General features: G+C 39.7%; 1 protein-coding gene across 1 annotated transcript; it reads right to left on the bottom strand.

Moving 5' to 3' along the window:
• Positions 1-1,206: 1,206 nt before the first annotated feature.
• Positions 1,207-26,551, bottom strand: LOC117307386 (DNA-binding protein HEXBP-like). The gene is made up of 15 exons (XM_033792122.1): positions 26,384-26,551; positions 24,637-24,675; positions 23,877-23,963; positions 23,155-23,244; positions 19,013-19,105; positions 17,669-17,752; positions 15,645-15,746; positions 14,328-14,432; positions 11,725-11,781; positions 11,000-11,010; positions 6,035-6,260; positions 5,500-5,559; positions 4,826-4,888; positions 4,316-4,541; positions 1,207-2,462 (listed from the first exon to the last, which is right to left on the bottom strand). The coding sequence occupies exons 2-15, from the start codon at positions 24,647-24,649 to the stop codon at positions 2,318-2,320; spliced, it is 1,362 nt and encodes a 453-aa protein (XP_033648013.1). The 5' UTR covers positions 24,650-24,675; positions 26,384-26,551; the 3' UTR covers positions 1,207-2,317.
• Between the last annotated feature and the right edge of the window lie 56 nt (positions 26,552-26,607).

Raw genomic sequence — 26,607 nt, 5'->3', positions numbered from 1 at the left:
CGTCCAGACGAATAAAACACAACCCCGTCTGGCACCATGCTCTTTCTTGTTTACCAAAAAAATTCTTTTTTAAGTCGCAACTCTCTCAACACACAGCTCTGCTTCAACTGGGACTAATTTCATTAAGCCTGTATGCACACAGCATTATCAGAAATTGATTACCTGCCAAAATACCAAATGTTTAGCACATTTTACAATGCTGCAACTGGTGCCTACCCTACTCAGTTGTTTTTGCTTAACTTGCTGAGTAGTAACTTCTGCTTAACATTATTGTGAAATTAGAAAGCCTAACAATTTCACCATTTTGTGACAAGTCCGAAAAGGGTTGCCTAAGATAAGCGAACACGTACAACTTGCCAAACAACAAAGAGAAAAATACGCTAAAAGTTAATTAAAATTCAAGCAAATCTACAGATCCAAAAGACCCCAGGAAAAGATACACTGTATTGGTAAAGCTGGCTAAATATCCAGATTCGCTTTAAGATATATGAAAAAAAAAAAAAAAAAAAAACAAGAAAGGGAAACTTTTCAATCACACAGGGGCACCACCAATGCCATTGTTAAAAAAACTACATTTACTTGTAAAAAAATCTATCATTTTACTCTTTTATCTGGTTCATATAAACCAATGCCCTTAAGCTGGTTCATACTTCCTGCGAACGTGAATGTGAAGTGAATGTTGACGTCACAAACTCGCAACAAATAATTTGCAGCAGTTCAACTCAGTTTAACTCACTTGCGAATATCGCTGAGAATATTGCTGCGAAAGGAGAGTTGTGACGTCAAATTCACTTCGCCTTCGCATTCCCATGAAGTATGAACCGGGCTAAATTTGAAGAATGGGACAACTTTCAGACTGAATTCAAGTCAAAACTCTTTCATCGAGTGTATTTTGGACGACAACCAACCAATGACAAACAGGCACTTTAGTTGTGAAATCTAAAGGCCTACAATGGAGTTTTGCAACGTCAAGCCAAGGAAAGACATTTTACTCTTTCAATTTCCAAAAGAAACATGTTTCTGTCCAATTATGTCAGTTTTCTCAATACATGTAGTAGGAAACTTGTCCCTTTAAGACGAGTCAACTTGTTAATTCATGACAAGAAACAGAAATTCTCTACCTCAAATAGTATCTGATGTAAGTTTAAAGTGTTTTGATTGAACACTGCAAAGAAGTGTAATCAATTTGAAGAAAAAAAAATTTAAGTTGGGTCAGAACTCAGAACAATTCACAACCCCAAGCATGAATATTGAGCAACATTCAAACAGTAGTTGTTAAAAACATAAAAACACACAAAAGATAACGATCCAATGATCCTAAATAATTCTATCATTGTAAAAAACCAATGACGACTGTTCGATCTAAAAGTACTTTTTTCACCCTCCTCTGCAGTGCACTCACGACAGAATTTTTCTAAAACCTATTCTGTAGTACATTTTCTGTTGAGCCTACTTCTAAACAATCAAGGACAATTTTCTCATGCTATAATAGAAAAGTTCATTTCTACAAAGACAATTTTCAAAATAATAAAGAAGACGCAACAAACAAATGAAGAACTACAGAAACTACAGAATCCACCCACACCACTGAACCCCCTAACCTCGTCTCTGTCTCAAGACAAAACAACCCATCCATCCCCCAAAAGGTTGTTGTTCCAACGATGGTACGCCAAAATTCTCTTAAATTTTCTCCAAATATTCCGGTTCTTTTTCAAACCGTTGATATACTTCAACTGTTGGTCAAATTCTTCCTAACAAACGCTCCCCCCTTTCATCTTTCCCATGAAAGGAACCCCTACCAACTCACCGTGCCTGTTCTCGACATCAGGTGTTCTTAAAAGCTTTCATTTTTTTTTATCACCTATATTTTAGTTGTCTTTTTGGTTGGAAGTGAACAATGTGTCATATTGCTTTTATACCGCTTGCATAATTTTATGGTGCTATTTTCTTTTCTTTTTATATGGAAGTTTAAATGAATGTCAGTGGATTTTGTGTGATGACAGATCTGAAGTCAATTTATGTTACGATTTTGTTTATTTTTATAAACACTTAATCTACAGGTAATACTTAATTTTTTTTGATGAAACTCATGAGAAACACAGGCACCTCCTACTCACACACACTCACACTACACCCAGCCCTCTCAACAGCCCGAGGCCGGACCAAACAGCCTCAGACCAGTTGGAACTGGTTCGCACCAGTTCATCACAGGTTGCTGATGCTGGCTGGTTATCAACCAGGCATTTCGCCAACCCTTGAGATGACTGAAACTGGATAAAATGCCTGTGAGGCGCGCAGGAAGCTAACCTGAGCCTGCTCACTCCGGGCAGTCACGGGCAATGTGGCCTTCAAGGCTACACTTGTAACAGGTCTTGTCGGCGTTGTTGGCGCTACGACGAGGTCGCCTCTCTCCTCCACCCTCCTGGGGGCAGTCACGAGCAAGATGACCGGTTTGATCGCAACTGATGTACGGGGAAACAAAAATAACGAAGACCCGAATCAATATTATATGCTACACAAACAATATGGTTGGGTGTTGGTAGGCACTTTATACACCAACACTACAATACAATCTCATGAATATTTTACAGTCAAAGCGCTGTCCAACTGATCCTGCTGGCTCATTAATCCTGAAGACCTACCACTACATATTGTAAACCACTCCATATAAGCTAAAAGTCATCAACTACAAGTCCTATGCTGAAAGACAACCTTTAAAATATAGGCCTGTGAAAAAGCTGGCAGAATAATAGTAACAATAGCAAGTTTTTTAATAGCGCATCTCAAAGAGCTTCCACATTAATATTCACCTTAAATAATTCCTTTTCATTCATTCATTCATTTGTATAAAATAAAATAAAAAAATAAAAAATGGCAGCACACAGCTGAATTATGTGGCATTACAAGGTAAAAATATTGATAAAAATTGTACAGATAAAAGACATAAAATTGCGCCACCGCAGTAACGGGGTACCAATTAAAAAATGATGACAATAAATATAAATATAAATTGGATAAACCACTAAAAAACACAATAAAAATGCACAGGGTGTTGTGGGAACATTCTTACATTGAAACCCCACTATGAAATAAACCAGCTAAAAAACAGGGTACCCTAGCAATTAAAAACAGAACAGCCCCAAAAATACATTTTTAAAAAGATGAAAAGAAATAGGAACACAAATTATTTATAAAACAATGAGAAGATCATAACAAATAATAATAATAATAATAACCAATTCTTCCATAGCGCATTTCACAATAACCGTATCAATCGCTTTACATAAGTGCCCTGGTCATAGGGCCAATAACATCCCTTTTTAATGTTTCTCAGCTCCCTTGGGAGTATACAACCTGGGCAACAGTTTATATCGCCCCAAAGGCTTTTTCATTCACAATATCAACCTCTACCCTCACAGGTACCCATTTATTCCCCTGTACATCATGTATGTTGTGGGGGACACTCATATACATTGAGGCCCCAATATGAGGGGATACTTGCATTGAAATTCAAAATTGCAACCCCTGGACCATCTCAGCTCCCTGGGGAGTATACAGCCCGTGCTGCCAAATATATGTAGCGCAATTAACAAGAACCATCTCAGCCCTCGCAGGTACCCATTTACCCCTGGGTGGAGAGAGGCTTATGGTTAAGTGTCTTGCTCAAGGACACAAGTGTCACGACTGGGATTCTGAACCCGCACTCTGCAGAACAGAAACACAAGAGCTTGAGTACAGTGCTCTTATCTGCTCGGCAAAAACACCCCATGAAGAAATTTGAGTGGACCATAATATTCTACTTTTAAAACCATCTTTCAAACCATACGTATTTCATGACAAACAGTTTCAAAAGCTTTTCACAACTCAGAAGAGTGGCGTGACAAGCTTACTGGTCCTGCTGGCGAGTCAATGACAACAAAAGTTACTTAGACACTAACCTTGGGTTTGGTGAGTTGGTCTATTGAAAAGCGTTTGCAACCATTCGTTATAAAAGGCATTTGGTAAAAAAAAAAAAAAAAAAAAAATGTTCTAAAAGTAGAACACAATGATCCACACGAATATGCCTTGAAATTGCGTGCCGGAATATTTCATAACGTATAAGGAAAAGCACGCAGTTTTAAGGCACATTTGTCTGGACCATTATCTTCTACTTTTAAAACATCTTTAAAACAACAGTTTTAAAGATTTTCAAAGACCAACTCTCCCAATCCAAGGCAACGTGTCATTTAAAGGACAAACTCATGGGCTACTCTTTTCAAAAGCTGAAGCCCTGAATAAGAAAAATGTAGTTATGAGAAAAATAAAAAAAACTCACACATGACAGGTTCTCTCCGGGCACTGGCCGGACAGGTGACCAGGCTGCTGGCAATTGTAACACTTGCGGTCATCCTCTCCGTCGGCCGCAGAGGGCAAATCCGGGCAGTTGCGCTTCAAATGACCGGGCTGGTCGCAGTTGTAGCACAACTTCTCTTCCTTGTTATCGGGGCACTCGCGGCTGATGTGGCCCTTCTTGCGACAAGTGTAGCACTCAACAATGCGAGCTATTAAGAAGAAAAAATGTAAGATTTTTAGTTCCATTGTGTTTTATTGATTTTGCTTTCATTTAATTTTTGTTATATTGGAAGTAAAAATACTTTGGTTAAAGTTGCAACAATTTTTACAGCTGAAAACTGGACAAAGAACAGCCCTTAGCTTGACTGCGCTTTGTCCTAGTACTTCATTTTTGTAAGGGTGAGACAAACATCGTTAGAAAAGGCAGAGCTGTCGGACTCAGGTTGACATGGTGGAGTAATTCATACGAATTACCTACGGGATCAACACTTACGTTTAGCTGGGTGAGGGCAGTCGCTTGCATTGTGCCCTTCTTCATCACAGTTGTAGCACTTGTCTGTCAATGAAAATGAATATATGTAGGATTATTTGTGAACTACAAACTTTAAGAAGCACTTCCAAGTTTCCTAACGAATGCTTTTATTTAAATGTGAGTAAAGCACAAAAAGAATGCGGTACTTTTTTGCAATTTACAGGTAATGTCATAGATTGGTTTTTGTCAAACACACAAGCGCGAGTGTGAAACAAAATTATCTTCCAGTCTCATCAAGTCAATGAGGTTTAGGTTATGTTTTTGTTTTTAGTTTTGCATGCGCAAAGTTTAGAAAGTAATTTTGACACTGTTCGAATGCGGAGGGTGACGCATTGACACTCACAATACGCAGTGAACAATATAAAAACTGCGAGTAGATTATAGCTTTTTATACGACTCTCCCGTTCGAGCAACTGATTGGTGGATTAGCGCGTAATGGAAGATAAAACTGTGTAATTTTCAGCTAAATAAAATGTCTACTTTACATTGTACAATGTCAAGCAACAACATCAAAAGACAATCTACATTATAAGATTAGGCTCTACATCCCGTTTTGGGCCAAGCCAAACTTCTTAAGCCACCGTACAGCATACAGCAGTAGAGGCATACAGGTAATTATGTGTTTAGATACTTACTAGCAGGGCTGGTGCATTCGGCTACAACGTGTCCAATACGGTTACATCTGTAGCAACGACCTAAACAGAAACAAAAAATAAATAAACAAATTAGTCCAATCGAGTGAGTGCGTTCACTCCCCCATGTATGTTGCTGGTCAGTGGTCAATCGAGTGAGTGCGTTCACTCCCCCATGTCGTTGCTGGTCAGTTGTCAATCGAGTGAGTGCGTTCACTCACTCCCCCATGTACGCTGCTGGTCAGTGGTCAATCGAGTGAGTGCGTTCACTCCCCCATGTACGTTGCTGGTCAGTGGTCAATCGAGTGAGTGCGTTCACTCCCCACTGTACGTTGCTGGTCAGTGGTCAATCGAGTGAGTGCGTTCACTCCCCCATGTACGTTGCTGGTCAGTGGTCAATCGAGTGAGTGCGTTCACTCCCCCATGTACGTTGCTGGTCAGTGGTTAATCACAGGTCGACTAAATGTGTGCACTCGAACTTGCACCAAGTTCATTCTAAAAAATTTCATGCATGACAAGTCCTTCACAGTTTACTTACTATTGCGAGGGTTGTTGTAGCTCCTGTAGCTCTTCTGGTACCCTCCACCACTGCCACCACCACCGCCGCCGCCGCCACTACCCCCACCGCCAGACTGGGAGTCCTCATCTTTGGTTGGGCAATCCCGAGCAAAATGCCCCTTCTTTTTGCAGTTGTAGCACGATAAATCTTTCTTCCCACTAACTTGATACGACATCTTCGTTCTGATGTTCTTCAAAAATGCAGTCTAATCTGAGGATGTGAAGTGGAATCTTAAAATTACAACTATCTCGGACACACCAGATAGAATATTCAATTTGTTTTTGTTAGGCAGAGGGACACAACAAAGAGTTTGTCCTGAATGGGTTATGGGTAGAGGAATAGCCTATCCTACAGAGGACAGACCATTTCATTCATTTGCTTATTCAGCAGTGTATTGGCACTAGCTACTTGGGTAAAGGCATGCCCAGACTAATTACAGGCATCAGACAGAGACCCCCCCCCCCCCCCACCCACAGCAATCATAATCGGCCGCTACCAAATCGCCACATCTCGAGTCCAGTCCAACCCCCCCCCCCCCCCCCCCGACTAAGTCATTGGGTGTAAAAGTATCGTAGCGTCATACGTTATCGACCCTCATATGTTTTCGGTCCCCAACTTTGATTCCCGTTTACCGCAAGATTGTGCAAGCTGCACCGGTGACAGAAGATATGCAATTTACTCACAGTCTGTATTTTCATCAGGCTTAATCATGCTGAGAAAAAAGTTTCCTGTCGTTGGTTATGCTCAAACATTTATAAAATGGTTGATTTTTGGTACTAATCACTAGTGCATTATTATGCCAACATTCAAATGGGTCAAAGAAACATCATCCAACCTCAAAAGTTCAAAACAAAATTACTATCTGCTAGATTGAGTCTCATTCCGCTTTAGTCACTAGATGGATCACGTGAGGTGGTTGCTATTTGGGATTCTATGGTGTGCCAATATGGGGGAAAATATTAAAATATTTTAAGTGAAAATTACCAATTTTTTACACAATTTTTTATATACTGAATACTGTAATAAATTCCGATTAGCGTAATAAATATTAAGTCTACATTAAAGAGAAAATATCATAGATTGGTTTCTTATCTCCTGAAACCAAACATTACTGGTCTGAAATGGGGGAAAACGGATTGTTATGAAGTGTGTGTGTTTCAAAGGGGATTGGGGTGTTTTACTTTCATACCTTATGAAATCTCTGGATTCTAATATAGTAGCCAAAATGCCTTAGGACAAACATGTAATTAAATTTGTTTAGTAGTAATTGAATAACATTTCTAATTTATTTTGCACGCCATACTAGCTTCTGAATATTAAATAAAATACCAACCAATGAAAGGTGTGAAAACATATGACGTTGCTCCAATGTCGTGCATGCACAAGCACTGTTAATGGCGGACTGTCTCTCGCAATGTAAAACCAAAACTTGAAAAATTTCAACACACGATGAAATGTAAGTGTTATTGTTAAAAAATTGGACAGATGATTTGAAAAAAAAATATTTAGTTTTTGATTGTGAACAATTTTCCTGTTATCCTACTGAAAACACATGACACTAGGTTACAACGCATTTATAAAGAAATTAATGAAAAGACCCTTGACATAAAATGTGTTGCGTGCGTGCCAGATCCAAAACCAAACAAGAAACATCCTCACCCAAAAACCTATGTTTAAACAAACATTTTTACACACAAGCGAAAAACAAACTTTTTATCATATTCGTAATTAATATTACCACTAATATTATACTAAAGCCGCATAGGGTACAATTTATGAACTACCTCAATTAACTAAAAAACAGTAGGTAGGTCAATAAAAACAAACAATTATAAAAAAAATTAAATAGCAATTTTTTTTTCTCTTTCAAATACATAATATAATTTGTTTTAACAATCCTTGATTTACTTAATTATATTTTTAGACTTCAATAAAGTACAAATACTAGGGCAACTTTTACAGGAGTGACTCTGTGTGTGTGGGGGGGGGGGGCTGACGACACTATGATGGCGACTTTTTAAAACAACAACAGGGCGACTTTGTATGTTACTGGGGGCGAGTTGTCTAAATATTACTAAATAAATCGGCCTATATTCTGTTTGGGTAAATTCCATGGTTATGGAGGAGGACAATTAATTTCCTCCATGTTATGAATGGTTACCGTTTAAACCATTTTTTGAGCAAGTCCTCCCCATTGTGCATTCACACGTTCAGTAATGCCATGTTTTCAATGTCAGTCAGTGTTTTTTATCATGATTCATTCATGTCGTGGGTGACTCTCGGACTAAAAAAAAAAATTCGAGCCGTCAAGTCAATACCACGATTTCTTGTTTGGAACAATGTATTTATGCACCATTTCAAAGCATGCCGTTTTTTCACAAATAAAAATAACCATGGAAACCACCGACTTTAATTGTTGTTCAAAAAATTGAGGCAAAATATGACAAAAAGCTTCATTTCAACCGTACACTTACCTCAATAAGATTCCCTTTCACAACAAACGAAGCAGATATTTTGGGTGATTTTGCACGTGTTTTGCACACGGCACTCTCGCATAAATAGCGCGTTCCCAAAATTGTACCGTCGCTTGAAGATGCCATGATGATTTCGAGAAAGAGAACAAAATCCTTCACAATACGACAACAGTGGCGTTTCTCTTCCGAATGCAAAGTTTTCGCTTCTCCAGGCTCCATAGCTGCCCTAATTTGTGTCATTTTACAGCAAATGCTTTTTTAAACACAAAACTCCTCAATGACTTCCTGATCTCAGTTATAAAAACCTCTGGTTGTGGTTTACAGTTGTCTCTCTCAAAGCTTGTTATAGCTTAATAAGTTGAACAATTTCTCCATGAAATCTAGACTGGTCCCCCGTCTTCTCGTACGGATGTACAAGGCTACATGAAATCAGGCCCAGATCAATAATTGCTTAGCCGTAAAAAGGTTCTTAGTAAAGTTTTACAGCCAAGCACACATTTGCAGGGAACCATGTTCACAAAACAATACATTGTGTGGTAATTTGGCTGGTAATCTGTTCTACTAATCAAAGATTTGATGTTTTATGAAACTGGATGCCATAGATTAAAGTTGAAACGATTAAAAATTCATTTCAAATGTTCATGTGCTAGCTAAGCCACACATTCATTAATATGAACAGCTTAATTGAGCCATTTTCACACTACTTTAAATAAATCAAGACAACACCATGATCCAGACAAAGACAAAAACAAAAAGTGTGTGCAACTATTCAAACTACTTTGCCGAGTACATTTTCCGAGAAAATACAACAATTTATTCAAATCTGTTTTCCATGGGAGGTATACCCATTGTTGAAAGTAAAGGAAGCGAATCTGCCACAACCCAATTTCAAAGAGCTGCTCATCCAGCACAAAAAGTAGCCAAACACAGCAAACGCCATGCTTTCCAGAACAAGGTGAACAGCCAATCTACCATGTCACTTGTTGTGACTGGTCACTTGTTGTGACTGGTCACGGCAAAACTCTTTTTGGCAATATTCTCTGCTTAAGCCACTCTATGAAATTGGGCCCAGTCACTTTACCCTACTGTAATCTTGAACTCAAAACTTTGAATAAGTACACATAAACTTTAATTGATGACCAACTTTTCCAGACTGCATAATAAGTTGGCCAATCATCAGTTTTCACTAGTTTGCCAAAGACTGCGATTGCGTAAAGACTGAAAAGGCGAGTACAATTGCCAAGTGAAAACATCCAAGTGGACAAAAAGAATCGATTGTCTAGAAAGCTTTCAAATGAAAGGGTTCCTTGGTTTGACTTGTGACGGCTTATAGATTTCAAAGCATTTTAATGAAACAATTTTCAAAAAACAGTGTTACACTTAATAAGAATCACAAACAATAGGCTCATTTACCTCAATTCCTGCTTCCAATCAACACCCCTAAACTTGTATAAACTTAAATCACCTTCAAAGCCCTTGGAAATCTACAAAGCTCATAGTGTACACAAACTAGATTGATAAGAGTACATCCTACAAAATCACCCAAGTGATTACGGAGTATTTCTTTAACACACAACAACCCCACCCTCACACCCCGGAATGCTTTATAACATATCCTATACCTCGACTCCATCTTAGGTAAAGGCAGTTATGATATAAATCCTTTCTTTGGCTGATAGTTTGGCCCCGCAACAAACCACGACAACAGTACGCGGAATCCGTTGCAATTTGAGACATCAGTACTTTTTAAATTTCTAGCTTCTGTGACCAACACAACACAAACATTACCACCATTTGGCTGCTTCGCCTTCTTCAAATCCTATGACAAAACAACTTTGCCAATCTTGAAAAAAATATATAACAAATCTAATCTCGTTCCCACATTTTTCACATTAAAAATTTGCTTTCGAATAGTATTGAAAATTCTTTCATCACTAAGCTAACATTAATCAGATACTTCTAGGGTATTTGAAGGGTTTTCATAATTCAGAATTCAATCAAATAGAAACAAAACTAAAGCGAAAAAAGGTTTTGTTGAGAGTACAAGAAACAGAGAAGAGAACAAAATTCCCACACCTTAGCAATTTGTCAAGTAAAATTTGTGGAAAAGACTGGTTAAACTGGCAGGGGCATGATATTTGGTTATTGAGTACAAGGGCTTTAATAACTTCACGTAAATATAGTGTAGGCTTTAATCAAATAGTGATTGCCCGATGATTCTAAATAAAAGTGAACACAACTACATAAAGTTAATGGGCAAAAAGCTGAATGAAAATAGTTGAGGGAATAAAAATAATTGTGAGAAATTGATTCGTCTTTTCAAAAAGCTTTCAAATGAAAGGATTTCAAACGAATTTGTGTGTTTTTGTTACTTCAAAAAAATCAGACAAAAATAGCAAGAGTACCACGACTGACTGCGTATTATTTGCTTTGATTACACAAAATGTAAGAAAATCACTGTTTTGTTTACATCCCGCAGTCCTAAAAAACAAACAGGGGAAAAAAATGAAATGTAAATGAAAATTTATGATAAGAGTAAACACAAGAAAGAAACGTCTCTCTGGTAATTTGCAAGAGCTAATTTTTTTTATGATCAACCGACTTTCCAATTAAAACAAAAAAACTAAAAAAAAACTACATTAATCTAATTCTACAAGCATTACAAAAAAAAAATGAAACACGTAATAATTTTGCTTCTAACCAGTTAGTTTTGAATAAATTGTGCTAATTGTTTGTTTTTATGATCAACTGACTTTTCTATTAAAACAAACTCAAAGTGCTACATTTTTTGAATTCTACAAGCATTACAAAAACTGCACCGAGTTATATGATTCCACCAATTATTAAGTGTGAATAAATTTCATACAAATATGAATTTCCTACAAACATATTAACAAAGTGTGCTTCATACACTCTACAGATTTTTACACAAATTTTGTAAACGCTCAAAAATGTTTGTCTTGATCCGAAAAACAAACTGAACTTTTGTAAACCATAAGTTCTAAGGTCTTTAACTAACCATCGATATCCCCCATGGCGATAAAATCCCCACACATGTCCCCCCCCCCCCCTCCCTCTAATTTGAAAATGTTAAAGAGAAGGCAGCAACGTGTTAATCACTTCTAGTCTTAAGATCTTTAATGTTAACGCTGACACGAGTAAACCAGAGTGGTTTAAGTCAACGGAGGATGCTACTGATGTCTTCAGCCATCTGTTTCAGAGACACCAACAGTACAACCAGGTCTGTCACATCTGAAGAAGAAACAAGAATTTAAAATTGTTACTTCCTGCTCAAAGGCTCGATTTCCACAAAAGCACTAAGATTCATCTTAAAGGCACTGGACAATGTTTTGGTAATTGGCAAATACCAGTATAGACCGTATTGAATAACCCCTTTTTGCTATTCAAGTTGCCATCTTGTAGGGCAAACCGTATGCGCGTCTAACCATGTACATCAAAGAAGCACGCAACTCGCTGCGTTCCCGGTTTGATTTCTACGGCACATGCATGCTCGCACACACGCACCAAACGAGCACAAAAGCCATGTTGTTGGGCAAATATTTGAACCGTTGTCACATTCAATACGGTCTATTCTCGCCTGGTGTATCCTAACATATGCATAGAATAACAAATACATGAAAATCTGGGCTCAATTGGTCATCAAAGTTTCAAGAAACAGACCCTTGTTGCACAATTTTGTGTGCTTTCAGATGCCTGAGAAAGGCTCGTCTTTCTCAGATTCAATTTTTTTAGAGAGAATTTACAAAAACTATGTTCTTCATGGGGAATTATTTCTTGAAATGTTTCATGCTATCAACAGCTATCAGTTGCTGATTTCCAGGTAAGTTTTTATGCTTATATTATGTTTTGAGTGATAAGCCGTTTGCGTGTTAGATTTGAATATTGTCTGGTACCCTGACGTACTTAGTCATAAGTAACCACTTTAATTCGAATTCCTCAGACTATCGAGACAGTTGCTATGTCACATGATTCGGGGCGAGCCTTTGCACCATACACGATTCTGAATGGGTGTGTATGACACAATGGTACCAGGGTCTGCTCATCTGGAGGTTGCTATAATAAAAATGATTGCTGAAAATGGAAGATGCTTACCGTAAGGCTCTATCTGGCTTCAGGGCAATTTCTAGCCATGTGGCCAGTTTTTTGACAGCTGTAACACTTGGTGTCTGAAACAAAATAATGGACATCAATACTGTCAAAATGTGTTTGTTAATACAGTCAAAATATGCAGAGATTTAGCACAAACAGTATGTCCACATTTTGTTGTCAGATGGATAATCACAGCGAAGCTGTCGAAATCCTTATACTAATCAAACTTATTACAAAAGCATGATCTATACCCTGGGTGGATTTCACAAAGAATTAAGACAAGTTAGTCTTGTCTCGAGTTGAGAAGAGTTTGTTCTCGTCCTAACTACGGACTACCTTAAGTTTTTAATATCCCCTAGGACTAGTCCAAACCCTTTGTGAAATCAACCCCTGAGCAATGTGACCTTGACATTTGACCCTTGAAATTGAACTCATAACCATGTCTCACACCCTTTGACCTTTTTAATTCAAAATAATCCCGAGGTTTCTTTCCGCCAAGTGGAACCCCATCCAATGCAACCGTATTTTTGACCGCGTGAGGGTGCTCTCAAAAGTACTTTTATCAATTCCGGGTCATCCGCGATTTGTTACGTCACTTTTGTTGCGTCGTAGCGTTAGAGGTGGTTTACAGCGACTTATTGTCCATGATGGATTAGATGTCTGTGGTGGTAATGTGTTCCAGTCTTTAACACTGTTTTGGGGTATGTGATTGAGAGCGCCCTCACACGAACAAAAATATGACCCATTAACAAGTCAATATTGCACTTTAAAACATGAGTTATGATCCAGTGACCATGTGGCTGCAACTTCTCAACAATTTTGTATGCTACATGTATCAACAGCAGCAGTGCTTCTTACTGTTACCTGTTTTTTATGGTTATAAATTGAAACATTAAGGATGGCAATTTTCAAAGAGGTATAACTAAAGGTTGGTATAGAAAAGTAAGATTTTTACCTTTTTTCTGCCCAGACAATCCCCACTATCATTTCCCAAAGGTCAGCACCCCACCCTCCCTTTGCCAAGACCAAGTTACTTGTATTGCCAGAGATAGAAATACAGTCTAGAAAAAAACTCACCACCGTGACCTTAACTTTTGACCTTTTCACCCCCCAAAACAACCCCAATTTGTTTTCTGGCACTTGCAAAATTTCGGTTAAATTATGTAGCAATTACACACATTCAGACCCTACGTATAAAGGCCATATAATGTACAAATGATACAGAAGCAGGCCTTGAATTTTGTTTGAGAAGGGACATATCAATTCTCCTCTCAATTGGGGCACTTCTGTGGGGAAGGGGAAAACTTAAATTTGTATTGGAACTTTGCAAAGGGCACCACAAAAAAAGTACGGAAGTGCTTTGAGACGCTCTTCGATTGTGTTAAGCGCCATATAAATATCTAGGATTTGAGGCATTGCATGGTGAGGTATCAATGTATATTTTGGTTTGCGGTAACACCATGTGTGTATCTACTTGCCAGGTAGAGTTGTTCTTAGGGAACTGTCTTGCAAGACAGTTCCCTAAGAACAACTCTACCTGGCAAGTAGATACACACATGGTGCAAGACAGTTCCCTAAGAACAACTCTACCTGGCAAGTAGATACACACATGGTGTTACCGCAAACCAAATATACATATATAAATATCAATTAATAATATAAATGGAAAAAATAATTGATGACAATACCTGATGATCCGCCACTTGGGCATTCTCTTGACATGTGTCCAGCTTCTCCACAGTTGTAGCAAGTGCGGACACCGCCACCGCCACCGCCACCACCACGACCGCCACCTGTGCCAAATTCATAGAGCATAGGGAACTTTTAAAAACGGTCAAGATGTGTGTTGTGGAAGTGTCGTGGCACTGAATTCAATTTCTGGTGTGTCTGCTCAGCAGAGTGTGGGTTCAAGTCCAAAAGTGTGACACTTGTGTCCTTAAGCAAGACACTTAAGCAAGACACCTTGGCTTTGTCCTTCAGATAGACAGAAAGCAATTGTTCCTGTGATACAAGTAAAAATACCCAGTGCTCTTATTGAAAAGAGAAGGGGTCGGAGTTCCTGGTTGGGTTAAGCCATTACGTGGTGCTATGTTAAAGGAGTATATCTCAAAATTCAAATACAGTAGTCCCAGCTACCTTGGAGAAAATACTGAATGTCAAAGCGCCATGAGTGTCACTGAGTGACGGATATGCACGCTTTATAAGAAGCCATAATTATTTATGATGAAGTATGGAAATGGATTTCACAATGTTCAAAATGGATTGGCATTATCAATCAATCAATCAATCAATCAATCAATCAATCAATCAATCAATCAATCAATCAATATGAAGACATCTATTTTATAGACATGCAACTTTCAATTTGCAAACAAAGCAGATTACATTTACTTTTGTACTTATGAAGTGTTTTTTAGTTTCAAACTCCTCCTAACTTAATGTGAGGACTTATGATAGTTAAGTTCCGTAACCATAGACGTTAGAACGCGATGAACCCGTCCTAATTTCGGACGACTTACTCGCTCCAACTTGAGATAGGATCAAAGGCAGTGGACACTATTGGTAATTACTCAAATTAATTATCAGCATGACAACTTACTTGGTAACGGGTAATGGGAGAGAATGATGGTATAAAGCATTGTGAGAAACGGCTCCCTCTGAAGTGGAGTAGTTTTAGAGAAAGAAGTGATTTTGCACAAATTTGACTTTGAGACCTCAGATTTAGAACTTGAGGTCTCGAAATCAAGCATCTGAAAGCACACAACTCCATGTGACAGCGGTGTTTTTTCGTTATTATTATCTTGCAACTTCAATGACTGATTGAGCTCAAATTTTCACAGGTATGTTGTTTTATGCTTATGTTGAGATACACCAACTGTGAAGGCTAGTCTTCGAAAATTACCGATAGTGTCCACTGCCTTTAATCCTAGCTTTTGGTGAAATCAACTGGCGAGTCATCAACTAATACACACACACACACTAAGAAAACTGATAGATGACAATACCTCCTGATGATCTTCCAGTGGGGCAATCTCTTGAAATGTGTCCTGTTTCTCCACAAGAGTAGCAAGCGCGACTACCCCAACCACCACCGCCGCCACCACGACCTGTAAAAAATTCATCAAGCAATAATGAACTATCAAAAAATGATCCAAGACAGCATAACTCTTTAAAGGCACTGGACACTGTTTGTAATTACTCAAAATAATTGTAAGCAGAAAAACAATTGGTAAACGAGAGCAATGGTGAACTGTTGATAGTATAAAACATTGTGAGAAACCACATCGTTTTTTAGAAAGAGTCAACTTCTTACTCGTATATTAAAAAAATTCAGGCTATTTTTTTTAGGCATCTGATAGCACACAAAGTTGTACAACAAGGGTGTTTTTTCTTTTGTTATTCTCTTGCAACTTGGATGAACAATTGAGTCCAGATATTCACAGATTCGTTAGGAAAACAACAAATGAAAAAACTGGTCTTTGACAATTACCAAAGGTGTCAAGTGCCTTTTAGTTGTTTGTTTTGCAGCTACTGTCTGCCACACTCACCATTTTGGGAGTCAAAATGCACATGAAAATAATGTGAAAAAGTAATATCTCCACATCCAGGGCAAAAAAAAAAAAAAACAATACAAGGTTTGTAGCTCAACATGTTTACTGGAGCAGCAACACCACGTTTTAACTGTTTTTATTTGAAAAAGCACTAAAAAAGATCTTTCTCATTCTTATGCTAAAAAATTTTACCCCATCAGACTTCAAGTGAACAATTTGAACTATTTTTTTTTGTTTTTACAGAGCTGCAAAAAGTATGCTTACAAGATTATGGTTACCAGCTAAATTAGCATGTCACATGTGATATTTGTGACTGGTAAACCGCTCATTTCCACTAAACAGATGTTTAAAGGGTGGCTGCAGTGTTTTTTGTTTTATTTAAACGATTAAACATGACTTTTTAAACCTGAAATATTTTTTTATAATTTTTTATTTAATGCGCAAGTATTTTAAAAGTGGTCTTCAAGAGTTTAGAGGAAACCCACCCCGCCCCTAAAAGGGAGCCTTCATGTGACGTCATGTCGGGAACCCGAGCCGTCGGGTCCCCTGGCTGTGTGCATATAGAGACGTGTGCATTGTGTGGCCTGGTACCTAGGCGCGTGTAGTTAGGAACCAGACTCTTTTTGCCGACGATATGTTTGAATTCCCGACGTGATGTCGATGGTAGGGGGGCGGTAACAATCCACAAAAGGGGGGGGGGGCATGACTTATTTGCTAATTACGCAAGTGAGATATGTCGGGGAAAAAACAAAACACATTTTATTGATGTTCAATACATATATCAGAAATAAATGACAGCAAAATTAACTGTTTTATTCTAATTCACTGCAGCATTCCTTTAAGCAATTTCTTCTGCCTAAACAACTCTACCATTATGAAATTGGGCACCCAGTTCTTTAAAGACAGTGGACACTATTGGAATTACTCAAAATAATTATTGGCATAAAACCTTACTTGGTAACGAGTAATGGGGAGCTGTTGACAGTACAAAACATTGTGAGAAACGGATCCCTCTGAAGTAGTTTTTGAGAAAGAAGTAATTTTTCACGAATCTGATTTAGAGATCTCAAAATTAAATGTTGTGGTCTCGAAATCAAGCATCTGAAAGGACACAACTTTGTGTGACAATGTTATTTTTTCTTTCATTATTATCTCAAAACTTTACGACCAATTGAGCTCAAATTTTCACAGATATGTTTTATTATGCATGTTGAGACCTCAGATTTAGATTTTGAGGTCTCGAAATCAAGCATCTGAAAGCACACAACTTCGTGTGTCGATTGTGTTTTTTCTATCAATATTATCTCGCAATTTCGACGACCAATAGTGCTCAAACTTCCACAGGTTTGTTATTTTATGCACATATTGAGATACACCATGCATGTGAGAAGACTGGTCTTTGACAATTACCTTTAGTGCCCAGTGTATTTAAGAACAAAATGTCTGATTTAGCAGTGCAAACAAAATTTATGACTCACCACCACCTCCGCTGTTGCCAGTATCAGGTTCCGAGCATTCTCTGGCGTAGTGGCCAGAGTTTCCACACCGGTAGCACTTCCCATCTTTAAGGGTAAAAAATTAATCAACATAGTCATGACAATTGTGTTTTTTTCTTCTTCCATGAACAGGAAAACATATGCAGGGTAATATGTTGTGTTCAACTTCATCAATACGATCCAAACATGCAACTGCCGCTTGTCAAAAAAAAAGGCCAAATCGTAAGGAAAACCATAACTCAAAATTCTCCAAATAGTAAAAGCGCGATAGGGCACAGACACAAATTAAGAATGTGGTTAGGTTGAGAATTATGCCGACTAAAACTCTCCTTCGCAAAAGATAAGCGGATACCATTCACGGATTGAACATGTGACATTGTACTTTGACTGGCATCTCTGGTAACCTTTTTTTTGGTGAGCATAACTTTGTTCTGCTTAGCTTCTTTTTTTTTTTTTGCTTAAGCAGACCTTTGTAATTGGGGCCAGGTGTTGAAAATGGCTTCTACTTGAACCATGAGCTTATCAGAATTATACAGGCATGTATGCTTCAGGTTTGAAAGGGCAAGGGCACCGAGCCATATGTGCGAAGCACAGCAAAATTATGCCTTCAAGAATACAAGAATAAGGTTGCAGGCCTGATACTTCCTCCATGCCCCCTGGTCATTGCCTTGGTGCCCTTGAAATGCTACAGTAGAAATATTTCAATTTCCTCATTGGGTGCCCTTGATGAAGGAGAAAAAGCCTTGATGCCCTTGCCCTTACGAAAACGAAGCATACAGGGCAGAGGTTGCCAGCTAAATTACCATGTCACATGCACTATTTGTGACTGGTAAACTGATTTCTGCTGATGTTTAAAGGCAGTGGACACTATTGGTAATTACTCAAAATAATTGTTAGCATAAAACCTCACTTGGTTACAAGTAATGGGGAGAGGTTGATAGTATAAAACATTGTGAGAAAAGGCTCCCTCTGAAGTGATGTAATTTTTGAGTAGAAGTAATTTTCCACGAATTTGATTTCGAAACCTCAGATTTAGAATTTGAGGTCACAAAATCAAGCATCTGAAAGCACACAACTTCCTGTGACCAGGGTGTTCTTTCATTAATATCTCGCAACTTCGACGACCAATTGAGCTAAAATTTGTACAGTTTTGTTGTTTTATGCATAGGTTGAGTGAGATACACCAAGTGAGAAGACTGGTCTTTGACAATTATTACCAATAGTGTCCAGTGTCTTTAAGAAATTTCTTCTGCTTAAGCAACTCTATTGGAAGTTTGGCAAAACAAAATGTCTGAAATAGCAGTGGAAAGGCAATTGCTAACTCACCACTACCACCACCACCTCTGGAATTGCCTGTATCAGGTTCCGAGCAGTCTCTGGCATAGTGGCCAAAGCCTCCACACCGGTAGCACTTCACATCTGTAAAAGGAAACAATCAAATTAACTTCAAAGTTCAGACGTCTGAACCAGTTAAGAGTGACTGGACGCGCTACAGGTCAAAAGATCAACGGTTCCAGTCGTTCAGTACGACTCTGGACCGCCTTGATTTCAGAGCCAGCCAATGTAAATATTATGTTAAAGGAACATGTGCCATGGATCGGACGAGTTGGTCTATAAAAAGCGTTATGTAACCATTTGTTATAAAATGCATATGGTTGGAAAGATGTTTTAAAAGTAGAATGCAATGATCCACACAAATTTGTCTCGAAATTGCGTGGTTTTCCTTTAACTTTGCGAACTAACACAGTCGGCCATTTAAGGGAGTCAAAAATTTGACTCCCATAAATGGCCGACTGTGTTTGTCAACGAGGTAAGAGGAAAACCACGCAATTTCGAGGCAAATTCCAACAGTGGTCCTGTTGGGATATGATGGTTTAGGTGTTGTGTACTATCAATGAAGTGAGGGAGTGTGATGGAATGGGTACTGTGGACTTGCAATTACCCTGGTGGACTGTGATGGGTTTGGTATGGTGAGAGTTGATATGTGCCACCTGTTGGACTTTGATGGAGTGGTTGATTGTATTAGGCTGATGGGGGTTTTCAGGGCAAGGAGGTGGTAAAAACAACTGATAAAGGCATGTGGTGTGCATGTGTACATGTGGTGTATTGATGACCCCATTGTTTCTTACAATGGCAGGCCCAACCATTTAAGTGCGGGGTTGACTAGTTTCTGTGAATTAAATATCACATGATTTATTGTAATTTTAATAGCATTGTCATATAATAACAATATTTCCTATTTAAATGATAAGTACGTATTATGTAATTTTATGTAATAATTACCATAACTAAGACACCTAGGGCTATATAAGTGGCTGTTTCTTGAGGCTCATCCCCAGTCACACATTGACTAACCGGTAGCTAGTCACCATGACATATAGAGAGGTGGAGAATCTTCAGTTCAGTTTGACGGTGGAAGAGCGAGACATGTTCGTCCAGTCATCTTCTTCGGGAAGGACCCGGCAGAGGAGAAAAAAGATGAAGGAGAGGAGACGGGAGAGAAGAGAGGAGGCAAGGGGAAACGAAAGGGGAAAGGCAAGGGGAAAGGCAAGGCCCGCCTTCCCACCTCCAAAGACCCGGCTAGAATGGATAGACTTCTCCAAGAAGAGAACAGCCGCTTGAGAGCAGCCATCAGGTCAAGCATGGAAGATGCCGGCATGAGGATGGGGAGGTCTTACAGAGCCCTGGTGGAGACCTCGGAGAGCGAGGAGGAAGCTTTCCTCGACCAGGCTGTTGCAGCGGCAAGAGGCAGTTCACCCTTCACTCTGGCTGCCGAATGTGGTGGGGACAGCTTTGAGGCCGAAGACAGCTTCGAGACGGGAGAGGATTCGGTGGACGAGCCATTTACTTCCAAGAAGATGGAAAAGAAGAACAAGCCAAGGAAGAAAACACCGGCCCCTGCTGATTCCTACAGCTCACAGACGGGAGGGGACAGCTTTGAGACAGGAGGTGATGAGGGAGAGTATTCGGTGGACGTGCCACCTGCTGATTCCTGCAGCTCGCAGACGGAAGGGGAAGAGGGAGAAGACTCCATCGAGCCACCAACTTCTTCCAAGAAGAAACAGAAGAAGAGGAAGCAAACACCAGCCCCGGTTGACTCAGACGATGACCCTGATCCCCCCTCCGCCTACCAGAGGGACTATGCGCCGGACGACCAGGGTTGGACCCGCCATCTGGAGAATATCCAAGTCCACAGTTTCAAGGGGAGAAAACCAAGAGGCCCAACTTTCGGGAAGAAGTCAACACCAGTGAAGTACCTCTTGAAGCTTTTTCCGCTGCTTCTCATGACAGCGATAGTCAAGTGGACCAACACCAAGTTGAAAGCCCGGAGACTACCACTCACTTCCCTACCAGAGGTAAAGGCATGGTTTGGAATCCATATGCTAATGAGTCTCGTCCGCATCAACAACTATAAGGATTACTGGGCATCCCATCTCGGCCTTCGCAACACCCTCATCGCCAACACAATGAAACGGCACCCGTTTGACACCATCAGTGAGCACTTGGCCTGTGCTGATCCATCCAAGGACCCAGATCTGATACGCGACAAGGCCCATCGTTACTCAACAAAGAAGAAGCATCCCCTCTACCCTCTGCAGTCCTTGTGGGATAAGGTTCGTCACGCCTGTCTAAAGCTCTTCAACCCTGGCCGAGAGGTTACAATAGACGAGGCAATGATTAAGTACAGAGGCTTCAAAGCTAGCGTCCGGAAATTCTTTATGCCTCTCAAACCAATCCGGGCGGGCTTCAAGATTTACACCATTGCCGAGTCAGCCAGCGGGTACATCCTCAACTTTATGGTGCATCCGCATGGTGATAGACCTGCCAAGATGGCAGACGTAGCAATGGCCTGTGCAAAACATCAGCTGAACGTGTATCACCACATCTTCACCGACAAGCTCTATACCTCAGTCAGCCTTGCAAGGTCATTGCTTGCCAAGAGAACCTATCTCACAGGGGCTGTAAAAGGAAACAGCAAAGGTCTGCCTGCCTTCAGATTTCTCGACAAAGCCTTCCAGCCTGAACCGTTTGAAGTTGAAGCGCCTACAAAAAGCTCCGAGGGGTACCTTCTACACCAGACAGAATGGCCAGTTGACAGCCGTCGCTTGGAAAGACAGCCGAGTGATGACCCTCCTCTCATCAGCGCACCAAGGCTGGAGGGATCCTGTAACCCACACCCTCAGACGTAGGTGTCCAGACCCGTCTACTGGCCGCCGCAAGATGAAGACAGTTGCAGCTCCTCCTCAGGCGGTGGACTACACCAAGTGTATGGGAGGAGTGGATCGTGGTGACCAGCTAAGATCCTACCATACTTGCGCCCGGAAATCGCAGTTCTGGTGGCGTAACATCCTGTACTTCTTGGTTGATGTTGCCAGAGTCAACGCGTGGCTTTGCTACAAGCACCACCATCCAGCCGGAGCCCTCAGTGATGGCAGTGATAGTGACAACATCAGGGAGGAGGTGGAGAACAAGATGACTCACTCCCAGTTCACTCTGGCCATCGCTACCAGTCTCGTTGACGGACACGCTAGAGGGGTGACTGCAAGACAATCATCAAGTGCACAACCGGTCCCGGCACACAACATCAGGGGGCACTTCTCGGACAAGATGCCAGGAAGACACGCCCGCTACTGCAAGTACTGTCGTCAAAAAAACAACGTGACGAAGTCCGGTAAGCCGAAGACGACAAGACGAGGCTGCCCAGTGTGTGGAGTGAACCTGTGCCCAGGGCAGTGCTTCATCAAATATCACCACGCTAGCGAAGACACCGCCACTACTACTACTACTGAGTAGAAGTCTCCTTCAATCGAAGTCTCCTTCATTCGAAGTCTCCTTCAATCGAAGTCTCCTTCATTCAAAGTCTCCTTCATTCCCCACCAAAAAAAAAAAAAAAAGGGGCAGTGATGTTCAATTGTTATGTGAAACAGCAACTGTTTTAGTCGCTGAATCTCAGAACATGTGCGACACCATAAACACATAATTGGTCTGAGCCCCCCCCCCAAAAAAAAAAATTACCTAATAAAATACTGCTCAGAGTTGTTAGATTTTGAAGGGCTGTGTAAACATCAAACCCCCCTCTATATTCTTTGCACAGTACCAAGGATACCCACTCCACCAATATCCAACAGTTGGACTTTGATGGATTAGGTACTGCTATTGCAAATGTACTGTTGGAGTTTGATGGGTGAGGTCCAGTGAATTAGCAATAGCACTATACATGTTGGAAATTGATGGATTGGGGAAGGTTAAAAAAAAAGGCTGGTTGGGAGTTAGGGTTAAAAATATCTTTCTAATCATATGCATTTTATAACAAACGGTTACAAACGCTTTTCAAAGACCAACTCGACCGATCCAAGGCAACGTGTTCCTTTAAGTCCGCCTGTCTGAAAGCAAAAAAGTATCAGATCGACCGAGAGTCCAATCTAGTCCTAATCTATTCGAGTCTGAAACAGTTGTAAATCACTCACCAGCATTGTTGCCGCCAGAATTGTAATTAGACGACTTTTGGCAATCACGGGCAAAGTGGCCAGCTTCTCCACACTTGTAACAGTCACCACCTGAAATGGGAAAAACCTGATCAGAGAAAAACATACATCAGCAGGCCAATGTCATGTTGAACCCAGGCATCTTACTGCAGTTTGGAAATGCCAGAACGCCTGACCTTCTTCTGTGCTTTTCAAATTACCATGGCACAACTGAAAAACCAATGTGGGAAGACGTTTTTCTAGCTGAACACTTCACTTTAATTCATGTTGTGAAACGCACGTTTTATAATTTAACAAGTAATACATCACATGCCAATACTTCAAGACTGAAAGTCTTGATCAAATAAACAAATGCAACAATCGTCATGTTCTTTACAACAATGGCACTTTCCTATGTTGGACCCAAGTACGATTTGAAACTTTGCATGGTGGAAATAAGATATGGAAAGGTTTGCGGTAACACCATGTAGTGTCTGTCAATGAGTTGGGGTGGTTCTGAATAGAGATAGTAATTACATGGCGTTGCCGCAAACCTTTCCTTATGTTGGACCCCCTCGTTTGTTGATGTATGAAACCCTCTATAAGTCTCCTGACATGGCTTGCGCAATCAGTCTATTCATTTGTCAATCAATGATCCTCACTATCACATTATTTACTGGAAATAAAACGCAACCAAAGGGATCTGAGATGAAGTTTTTACTCACCACCAGAGTTCCCGGATTTGCCAGTATCAGGGTTGGGGCATTCTTTGGCAAAGTGGCCAAGGTTCGAACACCTGTAGCACTTCACATCTGAAACGTGAAACAATAGACAAATTTATCATGACAACTGCATTAATTTCTTTTTCCTGAACAGAAAAAAATCTGCAGGGTAATGTGATGTTCAACCTGAGTGACTTTTAGTGACTCATTTGCTTGATCTTTATTCTTGAAGCAATTGCTTTAAATATTTCATAATTGTTAATTATGTTATGATAATAATTAACGCTCCTGGCGCTGTAACATACAATATCTGTGGTTATGTGTCAGTGAACAATTTCGCCTGTATCGCATCGCAATTTGCGATGCAATTATAAAAAGTGCATCGCCAAGCTAATACTTTACAATGTTTTAAGTCCTTGTTGAAAACTCATTTGTTTAAAGCTTCTTGTTTGTAATTTGCCTATTTGTATCTTGTATCTTTCTCTAATTGTTTATTTTGTTGTTTCTTTAATGCGCTTAGAGGCTTTTGCATTAGGCGCTTTACAAATGTCTTATTATTATTATTATCGCAAATTTTGCGATCCAATTTGCGATGCATATTTTGCAACATTTATTTATCACCCCTTGTGATCTACCTGCAAGAGTAATACAAAGTTAGGGTAAGAGTTACAGCGTTTTGGATATGAAAAGAAGTACACACAAGGGGTGTCACATAGTTTGTGCAACTGAAAAATTCACGATAATAGTTTATCCTGACACCTACCTTTGTTACTCATCTTGACAGAGAGTTTTCTGCAACAACCTGCAGCAGGAAGAGAACACACAGTTTACTCAATTGAGAGAGGGGCACTCAAAGCAAGGGGTTTATAGTCAGCTTTCTATTTATAGTTCTGGTGTTGTGTTCTTCGTCAAAATAGAACTACCTATACGAAGGGCAAAAGATTTCTATTATTAGATTTTGTACATCCTGATAACGACATTATTAATGATGAGATTCATACAGACAACAGTTTGAACAAACTTCCACAGTTCTAGGTTTTGCCTAGGACGTGAATCTCTACACACATGGCTTCTGCCTTGGGGCCCTTTTCACACGGCCAAAATGTAGCCAGGGTCCCTTGCTACGAAAATTTATGAGCGTGGAGTGTTTATTTGTTAACAACATGCGTGACTGATTTTGTGAGCTTTCCCACTGCAAAGTTAAAAAACTAACAACCCTTAAATCTGAGGTCTCGAAATCAAGTTTGCAGAAAATTATTTCTTTCTCGAAAACTACGTCACTTCAGAGGGAGCCGTTTCTCACAATGTTTTATACTATCAACCTCTCTCCATTACTCGCTACCAAGAAAGGTTTTATGCTTATAATTATTTTGAGTAATTACCAATAGTTTCCACTGCCTATTAAAAAAAACCGAAGGTTTGTTTCAAATCGTTTTTTTCGTCTCAACTCCATGGTCTCATCAACCGTACAAATTCATTCACGTATGACAGTTTTGCTGCTAAGAGATTATTTGTTCACGAGAAAAAAGAAAAAAATTTCATTACGAAATATGACCTAACACTGACGCGAATTCTCTTTGAGTTGATATTTAACAGTTTTATGCTTGCTTTTGTGGATTTTTAATGTATATTGGAGAAGTTGACGGCGAGAGTGAGTTGACCGCGAGTTGACGGCAAGTAGTAGGACCCCCTAACCCAATACAAATTTGTGTAAGATCTTATGTTCTTTTTCGGAAAGAAAAAAAAATCATTAAAAACAAATATTTATTTAATTCTATTATAATTGAGTTATTCACTTATTCTGTTTGTTACCTGCAATATGAAAAAGAAACAAGAAAAGGAAAACAATTGCAACAATAAATAGATAAATGTATGATTTTACAATATGAATAAATAAATTGAACTACAATATTTATCAGTACTTACTTACTACTACTAGGAAACCCCCAAATTTGGTAAACATTTATTTGGGTACAAGTTGACTCGGGTACAAGTTGACTCGGGTACGAGTTGGCTCGGGTACGAGTTGGCTCGGGTACGAGTTGGCTCGGGTACGAGTTGACTCGGGTACGAGTTGACTCGGGTACGAGTTGACTCGGGTACGAGTTGACTCGGGAATGAGTTGACTTTAGGTATTATGAGTTGACTTGGGTAGAGTCGACTTTGGTACGAAATGACCAGAATTACTCATTTTTCATTGGGGACGGGTAACAATTGCTTGGTTACATTCATCATCGACATAAGTGATGAAGGCAAAATAAAAAGGCTAGAGTGCGAAGACACAATTAAACTTAAACTTCAAACAAGCAATTTTATAATTTTTAGTTCTTTTATTTCTCGTCCACGTGTGGTCGTCGTCGTCATTCAATCCATCCATTGAGATCAAAGCGCCGTGCGTGGTCAGGGACATGGTCACGGTGGTTTAGAACTTCTGGAAATGGGTACAAAAAAACATCCGTATATCTCACAAGGAATAATGACAATTTTGACGTGAATGTGCACATACTTACCTTCGAAGTGTAAAGAAGACTTTCTACGAATCAGTGACTGCTTAAATAAACTGAAAATTAGTCAAAATTGTAGAATAGATCAGAGAGAATCACTTCATCAGCACACCCAATCCACGATTTACAACTCACGTGCATGCCGCGCTTGCAAATAGCATCATGTGTGAAATTCAAGTGGTGTCCTTCTTTGCGGCACCATTTTCGCACAATCCTGGCTGCGGAACCAG

The sequence above is a fragment of the Asterias rubens genome, chromosome 2, assembly GCF_902459465.1.
Source record: "Asterias rubens chromosome 2, eAstRub1.3, whole genome shotgun sequence".
Classification (NCBI taxonomy): domain Eukaryota; kingdom Metazoa; phylum Echinodermata; class Asteroidea; order Forcipulatida; family Asteriidae; genus Asterias; species Asterias rubens.
The sequence above is the reverse complement of the archived record's forward strand: the minus strand, read 5'-3'. Positions and strand labels throughout refer to the sequence as shown.

Coding starts and splice junctions, on each gene's coding strand:
- LOC117307386 (XM_033792122.1), bottom strand. Junction 14,433..15,644: donor CACTGGAAGATCATCAGGAG/GTATTGTCATCT, acceptor AATTTGGCACAG/GTGGCGGTCGTGGTGGTGGC. Junction 4,889..5,499: donor CGAATGCACCAGCCCTGCTA/GTAAGTATCTAA, acceptor TTTCATTGACAG/ACAAGTGCTACAACTGTGAT.